Source organism: Lissotriton helveticus, chromosome 7, assembly GCF_964261635.1.
Source record: "Lissotriton helveticus chromosome 7, aLisHel1.1, whole genome shotgun sequence".
In the NCBI taxonomy this organism is placed as follows: Eukaryota; Metazoa; Chordata; class Amphibia; order Caudata; family Salamandridae; genus Lissotriton; species Lissotriton helveticus.
Window position 1 is genome coordinate 66,571,031 of NC_136068.1, and position 19,328 is coordinate 66,590,358.

Below are 19,328 nucleotides of genomic sequence, written 5' to 3' on the forward strand. Positions count from 1 at the left end.
TTAATTAAGTATCACTTATTTAACTTCTCTCCCTATACCCCTACAAGCCTGCTCATATGATATAATTAAAAAAATATAATTATTACACGATTAACATAATTAATAATCAATTAAATATTGATAATAAATGAATAATTAATTGTTAATTAATTATACTTAATCAACTTCCCAACCTACACCCCTACAAACCTAATGCCTTGCTACAACTATATAAATTACCATTAGCAAATAAATGCAAAAATGATAAATCACTTGAAATTACAAAGTTTATTTAAAAATATTATTAAGAATCACCCAAAAATAAAAACACCTAGAATTAATATATTAACACACATAAGGAAAATGAAAAAAGCAATATTTGTACAACTATATTTTTGAGAGTGATATCAACAACAATATATTTGAAAACAACATTACTTACCTGAAAAATCAAAATTCCTGACAATAGTTATGCATCATGATAGTTTTGTATCACAATATTTGTTTCTGGTATTTCTGCAACTCGATATAAACAACTCGATATTTTGTCCAACTCCCTTTAATTGCGTAGTTATATGTAATATAGTCAGGAAATTTAGGCCATCATTTTCTTATGGAAGTTGGAGGATTTCAATTTAATTTATCAGAAGAATGAAGGTAAAATATTATTCAAAACATGGAGAGTATTTGCATACATAATAATTATGGTGATCATCATCATCTTGACTATGTTCATCCTTGTGGTGGCATTCCCTAGCCTCAACATTGTCCTCAAAGCCGATTTCCATCTTGAAGAAGATGGGCCTGGTGCTTTAGTATCACCTGGAGCTCTTGCCAAGGCTGGGGCCCCTAAGTCAATTTCCAGATGTTGCTGGCCCTGACTATGTAGCAATCTTCACTCAAGTCATGCTCATTTCTTATGCTTTGTGCCAGTTCCCTATGGTGTGACTTGGGCACCAGATACCTCTGGATTCCATGAATGCATATCTTAACTAAATGGCTGTCCACTCCTTTGCTTCTCCTACTGTTGCCATTTCAGCTGCAATAGCTGAAATGTTCTTGCTAATTGATGGCAGATTGCTCCAGCACCAGTGTTGGCACCTGCTTAACTCTCCCAGTGCTGACATCAGATTCAACTTTGAAAATTTCATATACTGAGGCCATTTTGCTGAAGGTCATTCTCCAGGTTAAGGCGCGCTTCAATGATGAGTTTCTTAGTAAGCTTTTGCAAATGCCCATAGGTATCTTGGCGCTAAAGCAAGAAACCTGAAAAACTTGTGCTGACATGGGAGAGATTTTTTACTCTGATTAGATGCAATTGAGATGTATTTTCTATCAGTGCAAGGATGACTGTAGTGCAGCTTAGAATGTTCCATCCTCTAGCATGGATGATGGAATTGTTTTGGCCCTGCAAAATGCCTTTTGAATTACTCATCCCTTGAGGCGGACCTTGATCATACCATTGGCCTGCCTGCGGCGGTACATTCTTTCATGGCTGTCCAACAGGTCAAGTTTTGGAATTACCATTACCATTACCATTACCTGTGATGGAATCTAAGGTTAATCTTTTGACAGCTCCCTTTCAGCTGTCTTCTTTAATCTCCTTCACAGCCATTGTTGCCTTTTATTGAAGTATTGATGGATCCTGTTTGGCTGCAACAAACCAGTCACTATCCAAGCATTTAACTGACAGATTTTCTTCACCACTGGCTATCACATTTATGACCAGAATTCTGCCAAGATTCAGATTTCGTTTTTTAGTTTAAAGGTAAGAAGTCTACGTTTTATGGTACCACACCTTGTTGCATGCTGCACTTTGTCCCATGAGGCACAGGGTCAAGACTGACTTGCATATGGCTGGGTCTAAACTGGGTGGCATGGTGAGCAAAAGAACGATGGATTTAGCCCAGAACTCTTGACAGGGGGTGAAAGTATGGTTTATTCAGCATTCAGCATTCAGTCCATCATTTGTTTGCATAGCACTTTGTCTGAGGCAGCCCTGTCAGATCAACAGAGTAGCTCCAGGATTTCCACATTAGTGAGGACGTTTGTCGGTATAGGGGGTCAAAGGTAAGCAACAGATGGCACAGAGCGCAGGCAGTTGTGGGTAGTCTCAATGATACCTCATCATGGTACATGGAATGTCAAACCTTTATTTCATCTTTTTGATAACAGGTACCATGAGATCCCTGTTTAGAGAGGAGGTTGGCCATATACAGTGCCCAGTTCCAAATGACGATCACTCCACTGACAGCTATGATAATATCTCAATATGTATCGCAATATGTATAAGTCTCTTCATATCAAATGAGTGCCTATTCTGACACATCAAAGGGAGTGTTACCAGGGGAAAAATTCAATCAATCAATAAATCAGGATTTATAAAGCACAACTAATCACCTGATAGGGTATCCAGGTGCTTTCTGGTCACGGAGGCTTATTCGAACAGCCAGGTCTTGAGAGCCATTCAGAATCCCGGAAGTGAGGTGATGGTTTTTAGGTGTGTGGGGAGGCCGTTCCAGGTCTTTGCTGCAATGTGGGAGAAGGAACGGCTTCTACTTCTGCAGATGCGGGGAGTATGGGTGAGTGAAATGGAGGTGGAGCATGGCCTTCTCGACTCATCACTATGCATTCGGCCCCTGAGGGAAGGGTGGGACGGATCATCATTATGCAATACACAGAGAAAAGAGCGAGACCGTAGAGGGATCAAAGAAGAGAGGTCACACAAGTGGAAAATGGAAGGGATGGAAATCAGGTGAATTGCTGATGGAAGGAGAGGTCACTTGTAATAAAATAGCCCTCTATGCTTACCCCAATAGCAGGAGGAAGGAAAAATATTACAATGGGCTGAGCCAAGATGTGGCTGATAAACCCTCAAGCCAATGGCTGAAAGAGGCTTGTCCGAAATAGCCAATAGTTCAAAAAGAAACGAAGAGCCCGATGACAATGTTGTTAGGAAAGCATTCTCACCAAATCGGTTCCAGAATGCTTTCTGAATGGTTACGATTTGGTCAGACTCCCTTTGACTTCAATAGGAGCCTGTGTTCTGAATGTAAACACAGGCTCCCATTGAAAAAAGGGGTGGTTGGGGAAAGTCATGTACCCTGTGGCAAGCAGCCCACGGTGTCTGCCACACTGTGCATGCATGGGTATGGGAGACCCACGGGCCCGATTCAGAGGGGCATGGGAGAAGGGGGGCTTGCTATGGGCCCCCAAAGTCCGATTCCCACAGCTGTTTCGTATGGCCAGACCAATTCAGAACAGCTGTATGAATCGGTCATTGTACTCGCGGGTTCGGAAACCGTCTCCATTGGGCTGTACGATTTGGCTCCGAACGGCACTGGCTGCCTGTATCCAATTCTACTGATTTGGACAGCCCAGAGTTGCTCCCTTGCATTGAACTCAGTTGTCTGGAAAGGTGACCAATTCGTTCAGAAACAAGGCTTCTGAATCAGATTCAAACCAATCGAATGCCGTTTGTAGCCTTTCCTAATGACATCGTAATCGGGCCCCAAGTGTGATGCTCGGTAACGTAAATACATGAATCCCATGTGCATAGAAAGATGCTTGTGCAACAGGCACTGCAGCATTCTTTTAGAGTGACATTATTCTCTAAGAGAAGCTTGTTATCAGTCTGATGTGTTATGCACTCAAGTTGCCAACCAATAATAAAGGGGAGAGAAGATTAAAAGTACGGGTCTCACCCAAAGGTAATATTTTTTGCCTCACTCTTGCAGAAATAACACATCACCCCAGGTATCTCTAAGCTTCTATCTCTTTTATTCACTGCATGGATTAAAGAACATTCTCAGACTGGTTTCTTATGTTATTGCACTTTATCTCTGAATAATGAACATTTACCAGCATTTCTACCTTATTATCTCACGACATCTGCAATGAATATCACTCTGTTAGTACAGGTAATAATGGCATGATTGTTACCATGTCTGCAATTTGACTATTTATATGTTATTCCCTCAGGACCCACAAATGCGCCTCTAACTCAGACCAGCATTGAGGACAAAGTAAGGCAGTACTTCCCAGAGACATGGATCTGGGATCTTTACCATGTTGGGTAAGAGGTTTGGTGTTTCCCTTCCTTGGTGGATGGTTGTGGCATGTCTTCAGATACTCATACGGTGTGGTATACCCTACAAAGGGGCAGTCCTTTTGGTTACTCATAAACTTAGAGCCAAATTACGAGTCTGGTGGTCCAAGGACCACCAGACCCGTGGAGACGCACCGGTGGTCTGACTGCCCCATTACGAGTTGGGCTGTCGGATGGCACTGGAACCACAAACGCCTACCATTCCCTGGGGGTGGTGTGGCGGTCAGAGACCGCAATACGCTTGATGGAACCACCAAAGTCCTGCCAAGCATAATATGAGTTTCCTCTTCGCCGGTGGTGACATGGAGAGTTCGACTCCATGTCAACCCTGGAGAAGATGAAATAAAAGGGGCCCTAAGGGGCCCCTTGTGCCTGTGCATGCACAAAGGGGGGGCATAACATGTGCACCCCTCTATGCATGCACAAGAGTTCTTGCACGGCATGGACTGGAAAGTTCTCATTGTGGTGCCTTTTTCAAAGGCACCACTGCCTTTGAAAGATCACCGCCCTGGGAACGCCACCTACCTCCCAGACTACAAATAACTTGTAATTTCTGTGGCGAGTCTGGGCGGTGTGGAGTCGTGGCAGTGGAGTACCACCAAAACTCATAATCGGGTCCTCAGTGTTTTGATGTATGGTGTTTCACAATCAACAAGCATTGGCAATGCCAATATATTGCTGGATGCCGACCTGTTGGCTTTGCCAATGCTTGGTTTAGGATCTGATGAGCAACTATGTAGGATTGTATCATTTTTATTGAAGCCATGCAATGATGAAATGCAATGCACCGTGAACACCAAAAGAAAGAATGGATACATAGATTCTCAGCATAACAATTAAGGAAACCACACTTGTCTAGATTAGTTAAATATTAAACCATATGCCATCATTAATCCCTGCCATATAACACAAATAAAAAATAAAAAAATCCATATCATTTCTGTCGAGTCTAGATGCAATAATAACAACTTGCGAGCCACCTCCGTCTCAGGTCCATCAGTTCCTACAGGTCAGTAAACATTTTGAGCAGTGACAATTCACTCAAAATCACACAGGAACTTCCAGACACCCAACAGTGGGAAATTATTTTCTCACTTCATTTTTAAACCCTAAAGGCTTTCTACAGCAGAGTGCGACTCTCCCAACCTGGGGATGCTGGTGGCATTTACAAACACTCGGCTTTTGGCCTAGTGGTTTATAGCGATATCGAACCACTTCACAAAGTTTTACATAGATATATATAAAACTTTGTGATGTGGCAAATCCATTACGTACTGGCGGTTGCCTGTATGTATTTATAGTGCGGACTAAGGGGCTCATTATGATGGCAGAAGGACCGCCACTGGTGAGCCGGCGCTGGTGGTCTTTTTGCCATCACATAGTGATTTACCCACTGCCAAATTAGGATGGTGGTGGCTAACGCAGCAGACGAAAAGTCTGTCCACCGCTTCACCGCCATAGGTAATTGCACAAATTGCCTGCCGGGCGGAGCATGGCCACTAATATGGTGGCGGTGCCTAGCAGGCACCGTCCGCCACATTAGGAGGTGGGTTTGAAGAGGCCTCACCATGGAAAGGCTGGCGGAGATTGGGTTTGGGGGCCCGTTGCTGGCCCCCCTTGTTTGGGAGGATGTCGCTGCACTGGTGGGTACCCATGGTATCCCCTGCATTTCCATGCACCAAGTGGCAGGCAATACATGGTGCCTGCCACGGGGTGCAGGGAAATGTGGTGCAAGCACTTTTAACATTGCGGACGGTGCTGCAGCCAGCAGCACTTCCCGCAATGGTAAAAGCCCAGGATTCGCCCGCCAGTAAGGCACCACATACTAATCACAGTGGTGGGACCGCCCCATGTCTGGTGGGCGGTCCCAAACACCGCTACGGTGGCAGGCAGACCAAATCTGCCCACCTCCACAATCAGCCCCTTAGTTTCCATAGAAAAAGCATTTTTTGACTTGCCTATATCTTTGGCGCCATTTGACAAAACTTTCTGGAAAAGTGTAAAGTTGGATCTTGTTATGCATTGAAAGTTTTGGGGTGATCCGTCAAGTGGGAGCTGTGAAAAAGGTGGGGGGTGGGGTGTAAAAAAATAGGTGTTTCCCATGGTACTTCCCAAACACCAAATCTGGCTGAAAGGTAGATGTTGGCACAGAAAGCAACCTTTTTGTGATTTGGTGTAAATCCGTTCTTTAATTTTAACAAAATTTGTATGGTGTTGGCAGCCATCTTGGGACTTGGCTGGGGCAGAATCTAAAAAAATGAAATAATAAAGAAAGGAGGATAGGGTATCCCTGACCCAATAGCTCTGCTGATGTGGTCCTGCAGGGATCTCACAAGAGCTAAAACGCATTAAAAAAAAGTGTGACGTAAATCGCGACTGATATGTGAATTCACAGAAAAAGAAAACTAAGCACTGGTTCCCACGCTTGTTTTCAAAAAGCCCCCTGTAGCGCCGTTACTGAGCCTGGGGACTGCCACCCCCAGGTCCTGCTCTTGCTATCTCCTGAGGTGCCTTCCGCTGGGAGATAGCATTTTCCTTTTGCAGCTCCGTCAAGCTAGAGCAAACATCAACACCACTCCCAGCAAGTGAGAGCTGTCAAACTACTCCTGCTTGCTGGGAGTGGACCTTTCATCTGTTTCCCTGCCCACTGTCATGCGGGCAAGGAAACAGAGGAAAGAATCGGTCCCACACACAGGGAGCTGCATATTTAGTTGCTCCCTGTGTGCAGGATCAATGCCTACTCCCACAGGAGGCAGGCAGCTAGTTGGGACCCCGTGGTCTCCATCTAAGCACACTGGGTGACCTGGTGGAGCCATGGCACCCAGGTAGATAAGCCGGGGTACTGGGGGGCGGTGTTGCCGGGCCAAAATCGGACCGTAGAGGGGGTTCGCGTGGCCCCCTGCCCCAATACACAAAAGGGAAAACAAAGGGCAGAAAAACAAGCAAAAAAGGCAAAAGAGAGTAGAAGAGGGCAAAACAGAGTGCAGAAAAATTAGCAGAAAGGCAAAACAGAAGGGAGAAAAACTAGCAGGAAAGGCAAAATTGACAGCAGAAAAACTAGCAGAAAAGGCAAAACAGAGCGCAGAAAAACAAGCAGAAAGGCAAAATGGAGGGCAGGAAAATGAGCAGAAGAGGCAAAAGAAAAGGCAGAAGAACAAGCAAAAAAAGGCAAAATAGGGGGCAGAAAAAAAAGCAAAAAGCAAAACAGAGGACAGAAAAACAATCAGAAAAAGGCAAAATAGAAGGGAGAAAAATGGTCAGAAATGCAATACAGAGGACAGAAAAACTAGCTGGTAAGGCAAAACAGAGCAGGAGAAGTCAAAATAAAGGGCAAAAAAACGATCAAAAAAGCAAAACAGATGGCAGAAAAATGAGCAGAAAAGCGAAACAGAGCAGAAGAGGGCAAAACAAAGTGTAGGAAAACTAGCAAAAAAGGCAAAACGGAGGGCAGAAAAACAAGCAGGAAAGGCACAACAGAGGGCAGCAAACAAGTAGAAAAGGCAAAACAGAGGGCAAAAAAACACGCAAGAAAAGCAAAACAGAGGGCAGAAAAACAAGCAGAAAAAGGCAAAACAGAGGGCAGAAAACAAGCAGAAAAAAGGCAAAAGAGTGGGCAGAAAGGCACACAGAAAAGGCAAAAGAGAGCGGAAAAACTAGCAGAAAGGGGAAACACTAGGGTAGGAAAACAAGCAGAAAGGCAAAATGGAGGACAGAAAATGAGCAGAAAAGGCAAAGCAGAGCAGTAGTGGGCAAAACAGAGGGCAGAAAAACAAGCAGTTAAGGGAAAACAGAGGTCATAAAAAGCAGAAGAGAGTGCAGAAAAACAAGCAGAACAGGCAAAATGGAGGGTAGAAAAACGAGCAGAAGAGGCAAAACAGAGGGCAGAAAAACTAGCAGAAAAAGGCAAAACAGTAGGCAGAAAAATTAGCAGAAAAGGCAAAACAGAGCAAGAAACAAGCAGAGGAGGAACACACAGAGCGCAGCTGGTAGACAAGCAGGAGACCTTTGTGGACTGCGGACTAGCTGGACAGGAGAAACGTCACAGGGAAAGCTGGCACGAGGACCTGGTTAATTTTTACATCTCAATGGGAAACACTTACATATACAGTTGAAGTTCCACTTCTGTAAAGGACAAATGATCCTGGCCTCTTGGGCTAGACAAAGGCAAAGCAAGTGTATTTTCTAAGCAATTCCAAATTGACAATCTGAAATGCTTTATGGAGGTGAATGCATCGTTGATCTATTGGAGAGCAATGTGAAGTGCCTGTGATAAGCGGGTTCTTTCTTGTCCTTACCAGGTGAGTCCACAATGACTATGAGTATACAAATGTGAAAAATCTCCTGAAGCTCTGCCCTTTTGGCCCAGTCCCATCTTTTTATTTATTTTTTAACTGAGTTTTATATAGTGCGAACTTGATCGGAACGTATCAGGTATCAGATCGCTTTACACAAGCACCAGTTGCGTTACATGAGGACACATTAATTTTTGTTAGTATGCATTGGTCTTCCCGCCTTTTGCCAGGATGATGGGCAGCTTATTAAAAGGCCTCCAAGCACTCTTCCCGTTGATTTCAGTGATGTGCTCTTGATGCTGAGGATCATAAGGATATCTCCACCAAACAAAGAAGCACTTATTTCATTTAGTTAAGTAGAAGTACCCTTATTAGGTGGAGATGTACCTCTTTGTGCATGAGGAACAATCACATTGCTAAAACGCACACAAGGTAACTGGTGACATTTCTTTGTGCTCCATCACACAGCTGTAGTGTAGAATATGTACTAAATATTTACCCAATGAGGTAGCACATAGTAATTAACCAGTAGAAAGTACTCCACTTGGGTAGATATCTTGTGCAAAACTCAGGAGTCTTTTTGGATAAAGGTGCAGATGCGATTCCATCGTGGCCCAGTCACTGACACAGACACTTAGATACCCATTCATACACTCAGGTATTCACACCCACTCAAACCCCTACGCACTGACTCACAGACCCAATAACACACCCACTGACAGACCTACTCAGACACTCTGACACACATTCAAAGATCCAGTCAGACATTCATACACCCATTCACAGATGCAATAAGACACTCACACCCACTCACAAGCCTACTCAGGTACTCATGCACCCACTCACAGAACCACTCACAGACTCTCACAGCCACTCACAGACCCATTTGCACTCATGCACCCAATAACAGACACACTCATACACATACACCCATTCACAGACCCACTCAGCCACTCATGTAACCACTTACAGAACCATTCATACTCTCACACCCACTCACAGACCTTCTCAGAGAGTCCTGCACCGACTCACTCAGAGACTCACACACCCACTCACATACTCACTCAGACACTCATGCACTCAAACACTGACTGATTCACACACTCTTGGAGGCACTTGCAAACCTACTCAGAAACTCTCACACCCACTCATGGACCCACCCTGACACTCACTCAGACACTCATGTACCCACTCAGATACCCACTCAGACACTCATGCACCCACTCAGACACTCATGCACTCACTCACTGACCCACTCAGACACTCACACACCCATTGAGACATTCATGCACTCACTCACACACCCATACAGACACTCATGCACACACTCACTCTCAAAGGTTAAAGGTTACAGTTAGAAAATAAAATAAAAAAAACTTAGAAATTCAATTACAAAAGCAAAGGTTACAGGGATGTTAAGGTAGGAAATAGAATTTTAAAAAACATAGAAATTTACTGACAAAGGTTACAGGGATGTTATAGTTAGACTCAGGTTTAAAACTAGTTAAATTCAACCTTTATAGTTACCTGAACTAACTATAACTTACGCCCTCACAATGCACTGCTTATGACTTCACATATTATATCACTGAAATCAAATCAAATCAAAACAGCTTTATTCGGTGACAACAATGCAAGCACCATAAAAGCATACTAACACACATATATCAAATAGAAAATAAATTCTCAACATATTTCACGAGGGGAAAATGATTATTATAAGATATGTACAAATTTAAAATACATGGAAATAATGACACAATAAAATGACAAGTCAAATTTTCAAAGATCCTAAGAATACAATCTACCACTAATCCGTACAATAAAGTACAGGTGCGTTCAGTGCAAAAGAATGTGAATAAGTAATGGTGTTACTCATCATCTTTTTCATACAACAGAACGTCCAAAAATGCATAATCTTTTCTTTTCCTGATTGATTTTTGGATGTAACAGATTACAGAGCTTATAATGTTCATAGTGTCCAAGCTACATAAAAAGTTAAACGCATCCTTGTAATTAAAAAGCATGAATAATAGTGGTTTCAATACAGTTTTTTGGATATCCATATAAAAAGGGCAAAAGAGAATAAAGTGCAAAGTAGACTGAGAGGTTTTACCATCACATGGGCAAGGGGGCAACGTTCTGTGCCATTTCTCAGTTCTTGGGAACACAGTTAAATAATGTAAAGTGATCAACCTTAGCCTGGTCAAATAAAAACGATGCTGGACATTCTGGACCAAGATAAGATATAACTGACTACCGCTCATGCATGGGCGTTCACAATAAGCTGCTACTGCCTTTTTTTGCTTATTCGTCCTATCCCTATCATGTTCTGTAGCAGTAAAATATCTAAATTTCAAGTCACTTTTACTATATTCTTGTATGCTTGTGGGATCGTCTATGCATATTTCACATTTAATCAAAAGTTTAGAAATGTGACACAACCATGGTATTTTCATGCTATGATGTAACACTAGAGAGTCTTTGATTAGGTCCTTAGAAAATTGTGTTTCTTCCTTTGTCCATAAGCCATGCCAAAGTGTAAGACGCAGAAACAACAAGATAAAGCCTACGGAACAATAATTCAACTATCTGTTTATAAGACTGGATACCATTAATTATCCAATCTTGGATTCATCCTTCTCCGCACAATTTAATTGAGGTACTGATGGATATAGAGTATCTCCAGGTAGAGAGCCATAATAAATATCAAAAGTATGGTTCAACTTTTTCTTTTAATTAAACCACATTGGACCTTAAATATTGGTCTCTTACATTGAACAAAGCTGTACACCATTCATATATACAAACAAAACACATATACATCAAATTTACATATATATATACACTTTTTGTTAGAGAGAACCAAACTTACGGTTCTTGTTGCCCCACTTTTTTTGAACAAGGATGTCAAAACATAATTCCTTCACCGGACATTCCTTCACTTTATATCACCAAAACAAAGCAACACAAACATATAGAGAATAAACGAGATTTTAGCCAATTTTGACCTCTCTTTAACTAACACTCTCTAATGTGACATTTCAACAACAATGTTATTCAAACAGATTTCTTGTTTTGGAGTCTTCAAAATCGTGTGTGTCGACGCGTTTCAGCCTCTGTCTGTTCCAGGCCTCATCAGGACTACGAGGGCAAATGTACTAGAACCCTAAAAAAAAAAACTAAATTTATATTCATCATAAGTTGACTGGGATGTCACGTCAAACTCCCAAGCACCTATCCCCTGTGGCTCTATTTACAATCTGGCTCTATTTACAACATTAAAATTACAATTAATATCCTAAGGTGTATGGCATCAGATTGGATTTAGTGAAAGCCTTATTCCGTGAATTCTAATCATCCAGAATAAAAAAGGGAAAAAAAGTAGACCCTTCACCAAACCAATGTGTTAAACGAGCAGTGCTCACCACCCCTATCCTAATGCAACAAATGTTATGGAACCAAGGCGCCCTTACGTGATTGTGAAAAATCAACAACATACCAGGTACGAATTAACTGTTGCCGAACCTTCTTTCTGCGGGCATTTTCAATCAAAAACAGCTAAAAAACAAACCATGTATTACCATTCTAAATACCCAAATTCCAGTGAGACAGACTCTATGTTGTCGCCAGCCACCAGGCTTACCTTCTAATTTGAAATCCTTCAAAGTGGGCATATACCCCCACGAAGAGTCAAGCCTGCAAAGCAAATATCTCTGCGTAAAAACTCCACACCGAGTAATACACTCCAGTTAAACAGGACAGTTAAACAAGAATACAGGGGGTAGCAACGGGAACTTAATATCCATACCTTTTTAGTCTTCTTACGGGTCTTTTAATTATCCACGATGGTTTTTAATCCCAATAACTATTCCCAAAGAGCACTGTCGCTTTGCTCAGGCTGCCGTTCGCGTTTCCTATATATCAACAGCGATGACGGACTGTCCATGCAATTCCCAACCTCGCATCCCAATTACTGAAAGGCTCGCGTTGTTACGTGAAATTACGAGAGAGTACACAGTCACGGACTCCCCAGTAGTTCAGAGTCACAATCTCACATTAGCTACACGGAAAGAGCTAAACGAGAGGAGGACAATATTTCCGCATTCCTACGATATTCAAGCACATAGTCAAGAATTATAACGTGCCAGAAATAAATAAAATTGTAAATTACAACCATGAAAATTAAATAAATAAAAAAATAAAAAATATAAATTAACGCTTAACACTATATAGAATACCTTATATCCTGTGTGATGCAATCGCCCTTCACAATCTCATTTGTACAAAACATTATATACAATAATCTGTTTTCGTTCAGACATTATATGTATATCCCCATGTACAAATTATCCGCATTACAGCCAAGCCTATAGAAATCTTTAACTCCACTCCCCGTTACAGTAGTAGTGACCAAACCTCATCTCTGTCATTTAGACCTGTTCTTGCTGTCTGGTATTTTTCAATTAATCGAGCCTCTAGACGGTCCAATTTCTTTTCTGTCTCCCTTCTGTTCGTGCTAATTACCGTACATAATACTGACCATTCCATGTCAGTTTCAGAGTGGTTGTTTCTCTGATAGTGCAATACCAACGGAGCCCCGGCGGTATTGCATCTTACTCTTGATTTATGTTGTAGTATTCTGTTCTTCACTGCTTGTACTGTTTGCCCTATGTAAAATTTGTCACAGGGACACTTAATACAATATACAGTACCTTTAGTATTGCAGTTCGAGAAGGATCTTTGGTGATGAATTTTCCCATTAATATCTATCACCTTGGAATCCTTCGTTGAATCGCAAGCCAAACAATTGTGACAACGATAATGTCCAACCACGGGTGGCAGCTTAAGCAGATTCCGGGTGTCTCTCAAAGGTGTTATGGTACGAGGGGCCGATTTCACCAATTGGTTCCGAATATTTTTGCCTTTTTTAAAGCAAACAACGGCTTGGGTATACCCAAGCTTTCAATTAATTTCCAGTTGTTGAGGATCAATTTTTTTACCTTATTGGCTCTCGGGTCATATGTTAGTACACACGTGAGAGGTGTCTTTTTCTCATCATGTGTCTTAAGTACCAACAATGTTTCTCGAGGAGTGTACCATGCCCTTTTTAAAGCTACCTTCACTAATCTTTTGGGTTAGCCTCTCCAAATCAGTTTATTTTTCAATTTTTCAGCGTTGAGGAAATAATCTTCTTTAGAACTACAGTTCCTCCTCACCCGGAGGAACTGACCATAGGGAAGGTTTTCTTTCAAAGATTGTGGATGGCTGCTGGTGAAGTGTAATAAGGTATTTTTATCTGTAGGTTTGGTATACAAACTAACAGCTAACTGACCTTCATCGTGTTGTACATATACATCTAGAAAATTAATTTTTTCTTTGTCACATGACACGGTAAAGTTAAATTCTTGAGTTCGTGAATTTTACCAATTGTGAAATTTCGATAGTTCGATTTGGTCCCCTTTCCAAATTAGAAAGATATCGTCTATATAGCGACACCAAAATTCCACATGATGTTAAAATGGGTTGGTGTCGCTATATATCCATTTGTCCTCAAATTGGGCCATGACCAGAATCGCTATCTCTGGAGAAAAACAACATCCCATAGCGACTCCTGAGATTTGTAAATATAGATTGTCCTTAAATCTAAAGAAATTGTTTTTCAGGCATAATCTAGCCAGACTAGGTATGAATTCTGTGGGTACTTGGTGCGGACGTTCTCGTAAATCCAACACCACCTTCATCACCTCCAGGGCTTCATCTTGTGGAATATTAGTATAAAGTGATTCGATATCGAAGGTGGCCATAAGTTGTTCATTGGGGTTGAACCTCAACCCCTCCACCTTCGATATCAAATCCATAGTATCTCTGACGTAAGCAGGAATATTCCTAACTAAAGGAAGTAAAAATACATCTACGTACTTGGCCAACGGCTCCAGGATAGACCCACATGCCGCCACAATGGGCCTTCCGGGAGGGTTGGTCAGTGATTTGTGCACTTTAGGTAATACGTAGATGTGAGGGGTTTTGTCATTGGACTCATCATTAAGAAACTCGAATTCATTTTTGCATAACCAACCCCCTTCCATAGCTTCTTGGGTGATTTCTAAGATCTGTTGTCTAAGTCTGGGGGATGGGTTAGTCTCCAATGGTCTATAATGTAGTTGATTGGATAACTGTTTTAACACTTCTTGATCATATTTGGACGTTTCCCATTAAACAATTCCCCCTCCCTTATCAGCCGGCCTCACAGTTACTTCTGAAATGGAAGAGAGATTTTTTAATGCTGTCAACTCTAATTTACGACAGTTATTATTGTAGTACATTTTTTTATTCTGCAAATCGTCCAGTTCTCGTAAAACCTGTTTTTCAAAGATTAAAATCTCTGGCGGGAGCAGCACACTCTCCGGTAAGAATTTGGATTTATTCTTTAATCCACTGATGTTTCTTTGTTCAATAGTTTCTTGTTCTAAAAAGTAGGCTTTAAGTCTAACCTTTCTGAGAAACCCTAATACTTCTGTCTTAGTGTCTACAGGATTTTGTAGTTTAGATGGTACAAACGTAAGTCCCTTTGCTAAAATAGCCAGTTCATCACTCGTAGGGGTGTAATTGGACAAATTGTAGATAGGGATCAACTCACTTGCACCTTGATTTATCGTCTGTATGTCTTCCTCCGTGTGCTGAAGGTGTCTGTCTCTGGATTTGGATACTGTTCTATTGGTTGGTACATACCTTGTTGAGGGTACTGTCCCCCTTGTTGGTTGTATCCCCTCTGTCTCGACCCCCCTCCCCATGGTCTGAACCTCCCTCTGCCTAAAAAAGCGGGTCTGGATCTAGAAAACTGGGGATAGGGATAGTGTCCACTATGAGACCCTTGATCTGAATCTGAGGAGGTGTCAGAGAAGGTAATAAATTTGTTTCTGGACCTTCCTCTGTACTGTAGGTTTAAAGAACTTGGATTGTTATTAACGTAAAAGTCTTCTTTTAAATAAGGGTAGACTTCTTCAGATTTGAAGTTCTTTATATCTTTTCCTACTTTGGTGATTTTTAGATTGGTGTTGTAAACAGAAAACTCAGAGATAGTTTTTTCAACTGCTTCCAGTCATTTTTTACAGTCTTTAATAGTAGGATCCCCTACAATTTCTTGTTCCAGGGCTTCTATTTCTTTGAGTTCCTCCTCATATAATCTCAGTGCAGTTTCGACCGAAAGGGCCATCCAATCTACGGAGCATTTAGTTCCCACTCCTCCAAATCTTTTAAGATAGGTTTTGTCAGTAGTAAACATCACCGGAATATTTTTTACCTGTAGACCAACAGGGATAGTATTATTTTTCAGATGTTCAGATAATACTCGTGCATGCAAGTGTGTCCTGATATTCTTTTTCTTCAATTGTTTTAATCTTTCTATCTTATCAATATTAGCTATCTGAGAAACAGTTTTGTCGCCACTTAACAAGGAAGGAGTTTTAGATACCAAGGCATTGATTTCATCCTCACTATAACTAACCACTATAGGTTCTGTCATTTCTCAAATGTTATTTCGAGCAATTAGACTCAAGGTGCATAGGTAAACATGTCCCAGTACATCATTCATGAATGACAGATAACAAATAACAATATGGCTACCTGGCGAACTCTCAATTATTCTCAATTTTTCTTTGGGGATATCACTTTATCCAGAGGTTATATAATCACTCCAACCCTCACACTTAACAAAGTGTAAAAAAAGCAAATAAACTGCAAGGGTCACCCAAGTAACCAGTAGGCTTTTGGGTATTTTAACACAGAAACAACAAGATAAAGCCTACGGAACAATAATTCAACTATCTGTTTATAAGACTGGATACCATTAATTTTCCAATCTTGGATTCATCCTTCTCCGCACAATTTAATTGAGATACTGATGGATATAGAGTATCTCCAGGTAGAGAGCCACAATAAATATCAAAAGTATGGTTCAACTTTTTCTTTTAATTAAACCACATTGGACCTTAAATATTGGTCTCTTACATTGAATAAATCTGTACACCATTCATATATACAAACAAAACACATATACATCAAATTTACATATATATACACTTTTTGTTAGAGAGAACCAAACTTTCGGTTCTTGTTGCCCCACTTTTTTTTAACATGGATGTCAAAACATAATTCCTTCACCTGACATTCCTTCACTTTAGATCACCAAAACAAAGCAACACAAACATATAGAGAATAAACGAGATTTTAGCCAATTTTGACCTCTCTTTAACTAACACTCTCTAATGTGACATTTCAACAACAATGTTATTCAAACAGATTTCTTGTTTTGGAGTCTTCAAAATCGTGTGTGTCGACGCGTTTCAGCCTTTGTCTGTTCCAGGCCTCATCAGGACTACGAGGGCAAATGTACTAGAACCCTAAAAAAACAAACTAAATTTATATTCATCATAAGTTGACTGGGATGTCACGTCAAACTCCCAGTCCTTATGGACTGGACTGTTCCCATGAGGCACATGGTCAGACTGATTTGCATATAGACATGTCTGAACTGGGGTGGCAGAGTGGGCTAAAGACCGGTGATGGATTAAACCCAGATCTTTTGACTGGGTGTGAGTGTTTGATTGGTTCAAATGCTCCGTCCATTACCACCCCCTTTTGTACCGCTTTTGGCCACCATAAGTGTGGCAGGGTATGCTGAGACGTGAGTCCCTTGCTCACTTTGCCACTGGATTCAAGCAAGCCGGGCTGAAGACGGCTGTAATGCCAGAAACCGGTCCTCGGAAGCTTGTTTCCGGTCCAGGGAAGGCATGGCTTGGCAGTTCGGGCTGGACTGTTCCAATGAGGTACAGGGTCAGACTGATTTGCATATAGACATGTCTGAACTGGGGTGGCAGAGTGAGCTAAAGAACGGTGATGGATCAAACCCAGATCTTTTGACTGGGTGTGAGTGTTTGATTGGTTCAGATGCTCCGTCCATTACCACCCCCTTTTGTACCGCTTACTGCAAAGTCAAGCGTGCATTCCCCAGATTTTCCGTGCCGTACCCTTGAGGTTAAATAGGTGTAAATTTGTGATAGAAAAAGGATTATTTCTAGGAGAGCACCAAGCCCTCTTAAGATTTGCCATAGTTTTTGATGATTGACTAATTCGAAGGCACTAGTCAAATCTACGAAGCATAAGTGAAGGGTACCTACTTCCCGATTAACAAATCTAAATTTAAGCATTGCTCCACCGTCCCAATACCCCTTCTGAAGCCATACTGTGCCACTGTTAAGACGTCATTTTCACAGGCCCAGTCTTCTAGCCTTTCTAGCATAATTCAGCCCATGATCTTAGAAGAGGAATCTAGAAGGGATATTGGGCGGTAGCAATTTGCCTTTCCTCTGTCCCCTTTTTTAAATATAGGGGCAATTATACTTTCAACCCATGTAATTGGCAAGGCTCCTCCCAAGGCGGTGTTAAAAACTGTCACTAATATCGGTGTCCAGAAATCCAGATCATACTTGAAAACATCTATCGGCACACCGTCTGGACCTGCTGCTTTCCCGCTTGCGCTTTTCTGGAGGCCAAGTTTCACTTCCTCTGATGTGACTGACGGTGTTTTGACTGGATTTACCCTAATGCATTTATTATTTTTCCAGTCTATAATGTTTATGTCATCTGGATTAAAAATACTCTTAAATTGTGACACCCAATCTATTATATCACTCATGAGATTGTCACTAACATCACTGAAGACATCTCAAATGACATCATCCAAAAAAATCACCCACACACCCTCTTACACCACTATATAGCTTCTCATACACCCACTCAAATACCCACACTATGACTGACAAACTCATACAAGTAGTCACACAACCACTCACTCATCCATAGAGACACTCACACACCCTATCCCCGACTCGTATAGCCACTCATACAACCACTCACTCGCCCATATAGCTACTCATACAACCAGTCACTCACCTTTACATCCAATCATTCAACCATACAGCTACTCACACACCCACTTATTCACCTATACAGCCACTCACACATCCACTCATTCACCCATACAGCCTCTCAAAACAGCAACTTACTCACCCATGCAAGCACTCACACAACCACTTCCAAAGCCATTCACACAACCCTTTCACCCACCCATACAAGCACTCCAACTTACCCATACAGCCGTTCACACAGACATTCACTCTCCAATACAGCCACTCACATACCAACTCACTTAACAAAACACCCACTCAAACAGCCACTCGCTCACCCATACAGCTACTTACAGACCCATTCACTCACTCATATAGCGATTCAGACAGCCATTCACTTACCCATACATTCACTCACACACCCACTCACACAGTCACTCACTCCGCCCCTCACCCATATAGCCACTGACATACCCACACTCTCACTAATACAGCCACTCACTCTCCCACACAGCTACTCACACATCCACGTATACACCCATGCAACCACTCACACATCCATACAGCCACTCAGACACCCACTCACACATGGATGCACACAGTCACACAGGCACTCACATAATATATGTTTGAAGTAGTATCACTCATTAGCAATACACCTAGTAGACTATTTTAACTTTTGTAGTATCTTAGTATATATGTTTAACAATAATTAGCTCTTAACAAATATTTATACTCTTTGGATACTGTCATCAGTGATGTAATTTGAGATGTCACCAGTGATGTCACTGACCCTGTCATGAATGATTTAATATGTGAGGTCATACGCAGTGCATTGATGGAGCGCATGTTATAGTCAGCTCAGATAACTATTACTGCTGAACTTCGCTGGTTTCGTTTGAGTGAAATCTAAGCCAAACTATAACGTCCCTGTAATCTTTGTTGTTTTAGTACGTTTTAAAATTCTATTTCCTAAGTATAACACCCCGGTGGACGCGATGGATCCATGATATCTCCCGATCTCGTGCCTGATATCTCATT

At 41.6% G+C, this 19,328-nt stretch overlaps 1 protein-coding gene across 14 annotated transcripts in view; it reads left to right on the forward strand.

Annotated features, from left to right (window-relative positions):
- Window positions 1-19,328, forward strand: part of LOC144768069 (alpha-2-macroglobulin-like protein 1) — a 618,955-nt gene that overhangs the window by 283,033 nt on the left and 316,594 nt on the right. For all 14 annotated transcript variants that reach the window (XM_078651444.1, XM_078651445.1, XM_078651446.1 and 11 more), the window contains exon 18: window positions 3,961-4,054. In XM_078651444.1, coding sequence (XP_078507570.1) covers window positions 3,961-4,054 — 94 coding nt within the window. The remainder of the gene's footprint in view (window positions 1-3,960; window positions 4,055-19,328) is intronic.